At 35.0% G+C, this 13320-nt stretch overlaps 1 protein-coding gene across 1 annotated transcript; it reads right to left on the bottom strand.

The window, feature by feature from the left end:
• Positions 1 to 216: 216 nt before the first annotated feature.
• Positions 217 to 1320, bottom strand: LOC149209892 (F-box protein At5g49610-like). The gene has a single exon (XM_089398789.1). The coding sequence runs from the start codon at positions 1318 to 1320 to the stop codon at positions 217 to 219; it is 1104 nt and encodes a 367-aa protein (XP_089254915.1).
• Positions 1321 to 13320: the final 12000 nt, after the last annotated feature.

The raw sequence follows: 13320 nt of genomic DNA, 5'->3' as shown, positions 1-13320 counted from the left end.
AGTCTACTAAAGTTTCAACAAAAACATACATTCATCGCAGTCCTAGAAACCCACCAAGTGTAGAACACTAGTTGAACTACTTGCAAATCGATTCTAAACATTTACAAAAACAGTAAAATCTACTACTATTCTCCAAACCCATAAAAATATCTAAATGAGCTTCGGATGTAAGAAATAAAAGCAGTAACAGGACTGAAACAAGCAGCGCTATGTATACTAGGGCCAGAAAATATTGTTTACTTGGAAGGCACGCACTGAAATATGAGAACGAAAATAATCGCTCCAAAACACATAAAAATTCGTAATGGGTAGAAAGACTAAAGCACAGCCACTGTGATTCACTGCCATGTCCGTGCAAACCATCAGGTTCCTCAATTCGTGCTCAACGTCCACTGTTTTAAATGGAGACCATTTCTCTCCTTCTACTTCATCTATACTAAGTTCCCATAAAGACATGTGACCCGTACAAACTAAAGCTATGCACCCTTCGCAACCAGTAATTCGTGAGCCGATGTCAACTGTTATGTTCTGTGGCCCCTTGATTACATTCCATTGTTTCTGTTGCTCATCGAATGCAACTAAGCTCAAACAATCCCCGTCGTCAGGTAATTCATTTAACCAATAATATCTCCCATTCGAATGTATGCCTTCCCCTTGAGGTCGAACTAGATTGCCCACAGTTGTTTCTAATTGAGTCCACATATTAGTTTTGGAATCATACATCTCTGCCACCATAAAATTTTGTGAGGTAGAGTCCCTTTCTGGTAAAGGTCCTTCCCCAAAGGCGTCAAAGGCGTTCCACATGTCAAACTCCCTAACATGTTCTCTAGAATTCCTTCCCATGATAAGGGTACAACGTGCCGTGCGTGTATCAAAAGCTAGACTAATGAAATCCCACGCTGTATCTTCAAAACGTTGGGGAAGTTCTATCCAGGTTTGGGTGAGAGGATTGCATATGTAAATTTCATCTTTTCCACTCCAACAACAAAGTATGTTCTTGCAACCTGCCACCACAACAACAGGGCTCGGAAGAAAATCCAAAGACAGACTTCGAAATTTGTAGCCACTTTCTATACCAATCCATAGGTTTATGGCGTACGATCGCTGAGATGAATCAATTTTCTGAACAATGAGAAATGCCTCACTAGAAGAAACCGCTGAGGTGGCCACTAACTCTCTGAACTCGGAGGATTGAAACATTTCCTTCCAAGTTTTGCAAACTGCGCGAAACCTCACGATGCTTTCCATAGGCAGTCTTGCCAAAATCTCCATTAACAGGTCTTGTGTTAATCTCTTCCATATCTCCTTTTTCATTTCCATCTTGCTTTTACCTTCGATATCGCTGGCTCCCACGGATATTGCAGCGATCTTTCAAATATGGAGATATTGAAATATGGAAGATCTCTCATTCCTGAATGCATACGAAGAATAGTAATACCCTCCCTTTAAAAAGTACCGTAAACCCTCCCTCAGAGCGAACTGTACTGTGCCTTACGTTGTCTTGAAATACGAACACGCTTTAAAATGACGGCGTTGTTAAACCCGCTGCATTTTTTACCAGAAGTGACGGCGTTGTTACGAACAAATGACGGCGTGTTGTTAAACACGCTGCATTTTTTACAAAAACATGTTGTCAGAAGTGACGGCGTTGTCGGCAACTAAATACACATTACCGAGGCGTAAGTTAGAAGCAAATTAATGGACAAAAGTATGTTATCGGCTCCCGGATAAACACAAGGTTTTCACGTATGTATTCCCTGGCTCAATGGCTGTCGAAAGATCAGTTTCTGTGTTAGTCAACTTGGAAGTGTCCCATGATTTTACAAAAAAATTAATGAACAAAAGTTTAAACTTTTTTATTTATTTTGAATTTCACATTATAACAAAATGAGTTGCTAAGCCACAAGAGTCCTTGCTGGAAAGAGCTACATTTTTTGTATTTTTGTGATGGGCTTCTCCAGAATAAAAAAAAAAATCATAGCCATTTGCATCTGATCTCTAAATAAGTAATTACTTACAAGTCTCTAGAAGTACCACACTTCTTTCTCATTTGAATTGTTGCAAAACAAAATGTCCAAAAGGAAAACTGGTTAAATTTTAAATATTGCAGGTTTTGCTAATACAATATTGGTTTACAAAATGTTTCTTCAAATTGTCAAACGACTAAGAATCATAAAATGTTTGGCTCAAATGCTTTTGGTATTCTGAATTTAAGCTTCTAGACATGTGAATGCATTCTTGATTATCACATGAAAGTTCAATTCCTAGAGATTGAAAAGGGACGAAATGATAAATCATTATCAGTTGCCAACATCATATCGTCATGTACATTATTGGTTCCAAACATGACGACTCCTAACCAAACCCAGGGAAAATGTATGCATTGTTGCCCTACAAAATTGAAAAGAAAGAACGGAAGTGTGAATACTCGGAGAATGCTTTTGACTGCTTTTCATTTTCTCCTATCACATAACTCAAAGATTGACAAGGTTGTATATCCAACCTCAGGAAATACCAATACTAAAGGAAAAAATATCTCAATTGTAGTATTCCTATATCAAGGAGAACCAACATCCACTAAGAGAATCACAACATTCAAATTCAACATACAATGAATATAATCAACCCTAAGAACGCTTTGTTCTCACTAAATCTAATGTGAAAATGCACACAAGACCTATCCAGGAGTAAAGGTCTTTCTATTTAGGGTAACATGATCAAATGAACTTCCACTAATAAAAGTTGCAGGCCCCTACAATGTAAGTCCCGGTGCCACTCGTTTATTAGACTTAATATCAATGGAAAATAATGACCATTATAAGGCCCTTAAGTCTTGATAAACTAACATATTTAAAATGCCAAAACTAACTTGATATAATCTCAGTTGCAGATATCAATATATATACAAGCATACCTAACTCCAAATATATGCCTCATCTGCAGTGCATTTTGATTGACTAGTTGGATTCGAAAGAGCCACAATAACAGGTTTTTGCAAGTCTCTAGTTCAATATAAGGAACGTTGAACTTTTCTTAATCAACAATTTGATCTTAACCTATTTAACCAAGAAGATAGAGTACAAATGAGCAAAAATGGTATGACAACATAATACCTCACAGTGAGAGGAAATAGCCTTAGTTACTTCCTTTTGTGAAAGTTCTTCTAACTCCTCATGACCCAATCAATATTGTCGATTTGATTGCCTAAATCATATCTAACCATAAAATGTTGAGACCTATTTGCATTTTTCGTTGGTAAAGATAATCAAATAGCAACTTTGAACCAATAAAAAGTATTTTGCATCATATTGGATGTCTGTGGCAAATTGAGAAACAAACTTTCAATTAAAAATCATTCAAAATGTATCTTTTAATAATTGAGATAGAACCTTCACAACATCTAAGAGATCTTTGCGGGGTTCATTCTCATGTGCCCATGACCTCTTGAAATGTTGAAGAGATTCCATTCTTGACTTTACTATGAGTCTCTGTAACGCACGACAAGGATTACTATGAGTCTCTAGAATATTAGTTATTAGAAGTGCACTCAATGTACAAACAATACAATGATCTCATTCACATTTATGGGTTTGTGTTAAATTTTAAAATACCTTGGAGTCAGCCATCCATATCTTCTCGCAACCCTCTATCAGTGTTTTATTACCTGGCCAAAGTAAAAATACCTTAGTATGTACCCTCAGGAATATTTGCAAAAGGAAAACAACAAAATATATGCTCAAAAAGCCAAAACTTACCGAAGAAACCGATGTCTTTCATTACTCGTTTCGTCATTTCAAGTACTATAAGCTCCATAATACTTGTTCCTGCCTAGAAATATTTTCACCATAGTTCAGACACTTTAAGGAGAATAAATATTTGCATTCAATTGATTTGATTGTGGGTTCTCTTAATTCGTAAATGATTAAGGACACAGCTTAAGGATGCAACACAAGAATCCAAATAGGATTGTGAGGCTTAAATAAACTATAAGAATTAAAACAAAGACATGAAATAATGAAAATCTATATAAGTTCTTTAGATTTAATTCATTCAATTAAATCGTTAAAGATAGCTAATTACTCTTGCATGCAGAGTTGTCTAAATTTAGATAGGTTGAGTAATTCAATATTATTTATTTAGAGTGTGTGTGCATGTTAAGTTATTTTTAGTGTCGTTGGTCGAAAAAGTTTAAATCCCCCTCACCGGGTTCATTGTGATCATCAAGTTTGTGTGATCAATTGAAGAGTCACAGCTCCTATTATTGTGTGTGTAAAATTTTGTGTCTCTCCTCCTCTACCTTTCTAACATAAAATAAGCTAATGTTGAGGAAGTAGGGTTTGTGGGGCAAAGAAACAAATAACTATAGTTGATATACATGGGAAGCACCATATTTGCTCTTGAAAATAAAGATATTGAACGCACACAAACTTTTAAAATTCCAGAGGAAGATGAGTTTAGGCAGGATTATAAAGTAGAAATGGAGCTTGGCAACCAGTACAGTGAAGCTTCATCCAGTCTAGATAAGAAGAAATTAGAAGTAAACAATGGCCACAACTTGGACTAGAATCACTTTAGAAAGAGTCATGATCTTGATAGTAATTTGTCTCAGAAACACTATTATAATATCATGTAGGTTGGAAAGATATAATATTGCATCCGTTGTAGACATAACATAAGTAAAGCCTTTAAATTTCATAACAAGAAAAAGAAATTTTCACAAACCCATCTCTACAGGTAGAAATTGGTGCCTGACCTAGAAATTTTGCATACAATCTTGGAAGATAAGGTCACCATTATTTTCAATTAGTGTAAATTAACTTGTCTTTGACTCATTTGGATGGTTCACACATAGAGTTGGATTGACCTCTCAAGCTCCTAGGAAGAGGAAGGTATGATAAGCTAATGTTCCACCAGTCACCTTTAATGATGCAACAAACCCCCGACAGGATCACTGCAGTTGTGCCCTGAAACACAAAAGATGCACCCTAATTTCTTATTGAAAAACTGGATAGTGAAATCCTTAATCCCAACACAATCATCATTTTAAATATACATGAATAACATATTTAGATCTCAGTGTTTGAATAATATTTCACTTATTGAAAAGTTGTGGCTTTGTTACACAGGTTGCATTGTAAGATAGCCAACATAATCTGTCATTGTAGGCAAACCTAAATGTCATCATTGAACACGAGATGGGTTTTCCAATATTTTGCCAAGAACTGAAAAACATTACGATTTGCAAAGTCATACTCAAATGTCTTTGGTATTATAAATTCAAACTTCTGGTCATTCCAAATTTTGCACTTGCTCTATTATTGTAAGACAATTTGGAGTGTTACTCTTATTTGTTTGGTAATGTTAGAACACTTCTCCATCCTTTGGTAGATGATAAGAAGGGTGATTTATTTGTAGCTAAAAAATAATCAAAGAATAGAAAGGTCACTTAAGTGACACTACTCCTTTCAGGGTCAAATCAGTCATATATTATGTCCCTAATATTGCCACTCAAGCAACAATTGAGTGGATTACAAAATTCTCATGCTACTCTACGAGACCATGTTGTAAAAGGGGTTTATTATTAATTTTCACCAACTCCTTCTGCCTACGAATCATTGTTCCTGTCATTTTTCATTCTTGTTCATGCTATATAATAAATTTTAAGTGTTATCTAAACATATTCTTCCTAAAATATGGAAGTGCACATTGATCTATTTCTTATGTGCCTCATATTATCTTCTCCTCTTAAAAGTAGTATTTTACAAATTCATCAAATTGGCTTGCTAGATTTGTACACATTGATTTTGTAATATGGTAGAGATTTGCAAATTCAATTAATTGTACATGTGAGAACACTAGTGTCACTGTTATTAACATTGGATTTTTGTTACAATGCATTTTCTTTTTCCTTTCTATTCCTATACAAATGTTTAAGGATTGGGACCTTGGCAATTATATAAACTAAATTTTTTATGAGAATCCTCTCATTTGTGTTGGAATGTTTATCTTGTTCTTACCTAAAGTTTTACGCTTGTTGAATGTTTAAATATTATCTTCGTAATCAAAGGAACCTAATTTTTTCTCTCTATATCTATATTGTTTTAGCATGTAGAAGGGTTTATTGGATGAACTATCAAATTCAACATTAGATGTATATTTCTTAGCATGTATTGCTCACTAGTTGGATATTGAACATCATGTATTTATTAATCTTTTTTAAGGTAGCTTACGAGTGATTCCTTTGATAAAAATGAAATTTATGGAGACATTAGTCTCAAGTTGGGTTTGGATTTAACACTTTGGCTTAATCGTGTACAATAAAAACATACAAATCCCTAGCGGTAAACAGTAAGGTAATACTATTAATATGTAATGTACTCTGAATCTAAAAGCTTGGAAATTGCAAGGGTTAGGTTTTGAAAGAGCAAAAATGTGTTGATTGTAGGCCAAGCAAGTTCATTGCAGTCATTTCCCCACTTTGAAAGAAAATCAACAAGAAATTAGCAATTCAATGTTAACAAATTAAGAATAAATATGCAAATGGTTATCATACATGTAGAGTGCTTACAGACAGAAAATGGCATATCCTCTACTTCGGGAAGTAGTTGAATCTTGTATTCCTACCAAGATCGGGGAAAGGACGAAAGTTTTCATTAATTGCAATATTATCAATAATTAAAAGTAATAAGTAATTAAAATTATTTTTAATTAAAAATTACTATAATAAAATTAAATAGTATAATTTTTAATTAAGAATAGTAGAATATTATATTAAAAAAAAAAAATTGGGTTTGATTTCTTATATTATTAACACTAATAGAAAAAATTGCCAACTGGTTTATTGATAGATCGACCTTGCCAATGTCAATGGAAAAAAAGAAATACACAATTGAAGTTCAAATCAGCTCTACCAATGTCAATGAAAAAAAGAAAGGCACAATTGAAGTTCAGATGTAAGAACAAGATTTCTAATTTTCTCCCGTAAATGCCCCTGCAACGAAGAACCGTTCACAATTTCATATTGCCTGAGAACCATTTCAATATGCTATTGAAGGGATAAGATGAATTAGAGATTTTAGCTGAAGCTTGAGGATGGCTTACAAATAGCCACTATATATGGGTTTGTGCTAGTGAAATCTATTATGAGGCAGAAGACATTAGCTTTCTCTTTGATGAAAATATTTATTTATAAAACAATGCTTTCTTGAGGTCATTACACTAAAGTTGGCAGGTCTTCTATGTTGTTCTGAAGAGGCTAGTCATAAGAGGCCATACTTGAAGAAGAGGTGAGAAATCTTGCATTAGATGATGAAGAAAATAACCTAGAATTGAAAGGTGAGAAAAGTTATGTGCCTGAAAATGAATAGGTGACATTTATAAATGAAAAAATTAGTACTTCCAAAACCATTGAAAATGTAGAAGCATACATGGAAAATACCATTCCCATCCCAAATTTTGAAAATGATGTGTCAAGGCCTAGATTTGAATGTAATAAATTTGCTATTGAATATGGTGAAACCAACAACCCAAAATACATGGTTTCTAGCACTAAGGATGAGTCAAGGCCTAGATTTGAAGCTAATAAATCAACTATTGATGATGGTGAAACCAGCAACACAAAATACACGGTTTCCAACACCAATATGGAGGTATTCATGCTCAAGTTTTAAGATGATTAGAAAAAAATTATGAAGATTGCACAGACTTGGAAAAGGGCTAGCTATCAACTGCAACAAATTAGGAATTAGAAAAATGTACTTGTATTGATAATATTTCAATTGTAATTACATGCAATGAAGTTTTGGGTGGCACTTAGTGCTCCCCTCCATGCACATAGGCACACTCTCATACACAAATAAGATAATTCAAATCACTCTTCAACCCAAATGAGAGGCATTGGAAATCATTAAAAAATGAATTCTAAATGATTACATTCCTACAGGATTCCATTGCAGAGAATAAAGCTTACATTTAGCCAAAAATAAATTTGGATTGTTCCCTCCATGCACATAGGCACACTCTGATACACAAATAAGACAATTCAAATCACTCTTCGACCCAAATGAGAGGCATTGGAAATCATTAAAAAATGAATTCTAAATGATTACATGCCTACAGGATTCCATTGCAGAGAATAAAGCTTACATTTAGCCAAAAATAAATTTGGATTTCTTTAGAGGGGAGATGAAAGCTTATTTAGAAGCTAAAAATAAATTTTCCTAGCCTAAATGACAGAGGTGTTACATGTCAATTTGTCGCCATGACACTTGATCAATTTATGGGTCTTTTTACCATCCATCAACATGTTTGAACCAGCTCCCTCAAAAGTCAAATAACCCAAAATATTTTGATCTAGATGAGAAATTTGAGAAAAATGGCTATTACACCTTGTTAAGTTCCACCTGTGCCAATTTCTCTAGAGTTTCCTGTGCATGTGGTGAAATTAACTCTGAGAACAGCGTAGAGATGCACTCTATCTGGCACTATAAACCCGCACAGGTGAATTCTAGAAAGTAAAAATAAAAAGTACATTCTAGAAACATATTTGGTCGAATATTTCCCAACTTAAAGCTTCCAAGTGATGACTATTCAAACTTTAACCCTCATATGATGCATATCCATCCATTGTCTCATCGTAACCTAATCCCTCAATGAAGGAGTCTCATCCTCCTCTTTTGGATTTGAAATTTCCTTCTCTTGGCCTATAAAATGAATAGAGGGTAGAGGGATTGAGGAGGTCGGAACTCGGAGAAGACAAACTTATGTTGTTGGTTTGATATTGGAAAGCTTGTCATCTAAGGAGGAGATTGAAGGCATTTGGGAGAGACCTCACGACATCAAGACAAAGGTTGTAAGCCTCTTCTTAATCTTTGATTAATACAAATGAACACTTTCTCCCATTCATTTGTCTTATTGGAATGATGAATGGTTTACAATTATTTATAATGTTTATTAAGGCAAATTCAATTCCTAATTTCCTTGATCATTAGGCTAAGTTGTTTGGATCATTATATCACATGTGTTTTTGATCCTTTTATGGTCGATGTTTTCAGGCCTTATCAAGCATTGAAGAGCTGCATCAAATCACAACAAGGGATATTCATCGAGCATTTCGTGAAAGAGGTAAGAGGCTCATCCATTAGCTTTAATTCTTATAATTCAAACAAGTTCAACTTAAGAGTCAGTTCAATAGTCTTGCTTGTTTCTAGTTTCCATCAAGGATCTAGGGAGATCACCCTTGTACGCAAGTGGGATTGTTTCACTAGTAGAAAATGATGAAATTAATGACTAGGTGACTAAAAACGTTAGTCACCGCAATTATTTCAAGTGAATTACTACTAAATTTGAGCAATTTTAAGTGACTGAACTAAAAATGACTAAATTAAATGACTAATTTAATCTAGGGATAAAATATATGACTAGATAATAAGTGACTAAACTAAAAGCAACTAACTTAAATGACTAATTTAGTCTAGGATTAAAATATATGACTAGATAATAAGTGACAAAATTAATAATGCTTAACATAAATGAATATTATAGTCCAAGAATAAAAATATGACCAAATAACAAGTACAACAAGTATATGAATTAGTCATTTATGTTAGTAATTTTTAATTGTGTACCACTCTAGAAATGGAAAATTGTAATTTTGATACCGAAGTGTTACATTTCACTACAGGGGTCTTTGAATCCATCTGCAGTGTTAAAATTTAGAGACAAAGGGGTCTTTGAATCCATTTACAGTGTTAAAATTTCAAATACCCTGTTGTCTCTAAAGTTTAACACTACATATGGATTCATCTACAATTAACATAATTGCATGTATCATCTATCTACTTTACACTAATGGATATCTTTTACTTTTTGAGGTGGGGATATAGGAATTGTGCTAATAATTATTTTTCATTCTTCATGTAATAGTTTTGGGTGCATTAACGTTTATGCAATAGTTCAATACATGCCATGGGATGCCATTGTTGTTCTAGAATGGTGCATTAATGGAGGGATAAAACACAATATCCATGTTGGAAGAGTGCAAAGCCTTGATTTAGTTAGTGAAGTTGACACCATAATAGCCTTATGGGGAGAGTGTTGAGCCAATTTCACATGATATCCGCTTGGGGTGAGTGTTGATACAATGACCAAGATCCTTTACCTACCCACTAGTTAGTGAAGATGATTACCAATATCAGCCAAGACAAGTCGATTTGAGCATGTACTCATGTTCTGCACAGGCATTGTGGATGACAGTGGTTTACTTGAAAGCAGGATCATGCATTAATTTCATTGAAAAAATGTTATTGCCAAGTCGAAAAAAAGGTGCAATACAAGTTTCAATGTTGAAAATGCTAACCAATAATATGTTAGATGTTGCCTTTGTAATAATTAAACATTGATTGGAGTTCAAGATGATTTCGTTCCAGCCACCTATAGATCTCAATCAAGTATTGTCTTTTGATTTCATTCTTCAGTCCTTCTCGTCTACCTGATTTAGTATCATTTCAAACATTTGTAAAAACTTTATCACCTGATAGGTAATCCAATAAGAAATTGAGCACAACAGCAACACTTGCAGATTCAACATGTACGATTATAAAAGTTTGCATGAGTCCTTCTTATTATCACTTTTTACTTCTTTTGATGCATATGAAAGAAATGTTTAGGTTGACCCTAAGTAACCACCAGTAGAACTACTAAATTTACACCATATGCAAATACTAAACACTATTAATGGTAAAATCATTGACTCTTTTCTTATTCGAGACATCCATTATATCCATGTACTGTTCATAAACATCAAAATTTTAATAATGAGAGTGAAAAAACATCTTGCACAAAGCAATAATTAGATCATACTAGCAAGAAAAGAAACTTCAAATTACTAAGGACACCATTGTGCAGAGGTGCAAATAATAGGCATTTAACACATGCCTCAATCTTGACAGAATATAAAAATTTGAATGGTTGGTTTCTTGTAAATGTACTCCACAACATGCTATAATGTGATATGTGTATGCACATATTTTCTCAAGCTCCACCAGGAGAAGGTTTGAGGACTAAGGAAGCTCCACACAGATTGATGGTGAGAAGTTTCAGTTTGAGTTGATGGGAAACTTCACACAATACATACATTTGTGTAACATGCTGATTTGGATTTGTATATATAAAAACTACCGAGAGTGCGAGGCTACAATGGATTGATAGGATCTAGACACCGCTACAAACATTTTGGGACCTAACTCTACACTAGACCAAGTTATACTTAACTACTTCCTATGTGTCAAAATATCCTAACATCCCCCCTTAAGAACAACTTGGGATAGGATTGAAGGATGTACGAATATGACACAATAGGAGAAGGAAGGAGGCATTAGAACCTATCCCCTCTTAGTGACAACTTCCTGAACTCCAACCATAAATCGAAGTTTAGTAAACTTCACCTCTGTGAGAGACTTTGTAAATATGTTTGCAACTTGATCATCTGTTAAACAATATTGCACTTCAAGAACATGGTCATGAATGAGCTTTCTGATGAAGTGCATGTGCAGTTCAATGTGTTTGTTGTGCTGATGTTGGATTGGATCTTTGCATAGTTGAATGGCACTTTGATTATCACACCAAAGTGTAGTGTAGAGTGAAAAATGTATTTTTGTTGGATATTCTGAAGATGTCAAAGGATATAGACTTATTCCACTTAAGTCCAAAAATGTTATCATTAGAAGAGATGTAAAGTTTGCTGACAATATATCAGCCTATGAGCCTAGTTCGGCGGATGTGCCACCTCTCTCTATCTCTTCTACTTTTGAAAATATTTCTTCTTCAGATGATGAAAGCGAGGATGACAATCCTCCCCCACCTTCTCAGGATCCTACTTTAGCTCCTCAACTTTCAAAATGGGTCCGTGATACTCGGGATGCAGCAGGTGATCTTGCTAGTGATCCTACAGATTAGCGACGTACACGTTCTCAGTTCGATAGAGCCTCTTCTTTACTGGCTCAAGCTTTAGCGAATTATGATCCTGACACCTATGCAGAAGCTTCAGGCCATCCATATTGGGACGTAGCTATGAATGAAGAATATCGTTCATTATTGGCAAATGATACATGGGATCTTGTTCCTCTACCAAAGGGACAAAAACTTGTTAGATGCAAATGGGTTTACAGAACCAAGTATGGACCAAATGGAAAAGTTGATAAACATAAAGCTCGTCTTGTTGCTAAGGATTTTTCACAAGTTGAAGGCATTGACTATACTGAAACCTTCTCCCCTATTGCCAAAATGAACTCTATCCACCTTGCTCTTTCCCTTTCTGCCTCTTTCAAATGGGAAGTCCATCAGATGGATGTCAAATCTGTCTTCTTGCATGGGGACTTGCATGAAGAAATCTATATGGAAAAACCTACTGGCTTTACACAAACAAACTCCAGCCTTGTATGTCAGCTTAAGAAATGCCTTTATGGTCTCAAGCAAGCTCCTCGGGCTTGGTATGCCAAAATGGATTACTTTCTTTTAGAAACTGGCTTTTCTAGGTGTCATTTTGACAATACTGTCTAAACCAAGAAAGTGGGAAAGTCTCTTATCATTCTTGTTCTTTATGTTGATGATCTTATCCTTATTGGTAGTGATCCAAACCTTATAAACCATGTGAAGTGTAGCCTTAAAAAGAAGTTTGAAATGACAGACTTAGGACATTTGCATTATTTTCTTGGTCTTCAAGTCTTGCAATCCAAGGAAGGTATTTCCCTTTCCCAGTCTAAGTATGCCTGTGATTTTCTACACCATTTTCACATGGAAGACTGTAAGCCAGCCCCTTCTCCCTTTCAGTCCGGAGACAAACTTTCAGTCACTTGTACTTCCCCTGAAGTTGATGCTACCTTATACTGTCAACTTGTAGGAAAACTTTTGTATCTGACCCATACTCGTCCTGACCTTTCCTTTGATGTTGGCCTTATTGCTTGGTTTATTCAAAACCCACATGAAATTCATTGGAAAGTAGCTAAAAGAATACTTCGTTATGTTCGAGGCACAGTTCAGTTTGGGATTCATTACAGTGCAGAAGCATCTCCTCTATTGGTTGATTTCATTGATTTTGATTGGGTTGGTGACCCTGATGATCGAAAGTCTACTGCAGGTTATGTGTTCACTCTTGGTTCAGGACCTATTACATGGGCTTGCAAGAAACAAAGTGCCATTTCTCTTTCTTCAGCAGAAGCAAAGTATCGTGGTGCCATAGAAGCTAGTAAGGAAACCATGTGGCTTCGTCGGATCCTGACAGAGTTTGGCTTTCAACAACAGCATCCGACTACACTTTGGTGT

Source organism: Pinus tabuliformis, chromosome 1_2 (genome assembly GCF_031772625.1).
Source record: "Pinus tabuliformis cultivar Carrire ecotype Pingquan chromosome 1_2, CPIR1, whole genome shotgun sequence".
Taxonomy (NCBI): domain Eukaryota; kingdom Viridiplantae; phylum Streptophyta; class Pinopsida; order Pinales; family Pinaceae; genus Pinus; species Pinus tabuliformis.
This window is presented reverse-complemented; position numbering and strand designations above follow the sequence as displayed.

What these genes read in the sequence shown, in the direction of transcription:
- LOC149209892 (XM_089398789.1), bottom strand. Translation starts at nt 1,320, where the DNA reads ATGGAAATGAAAAAGGAGATATGGAAGAGATTAACACAAGACCTGTTA.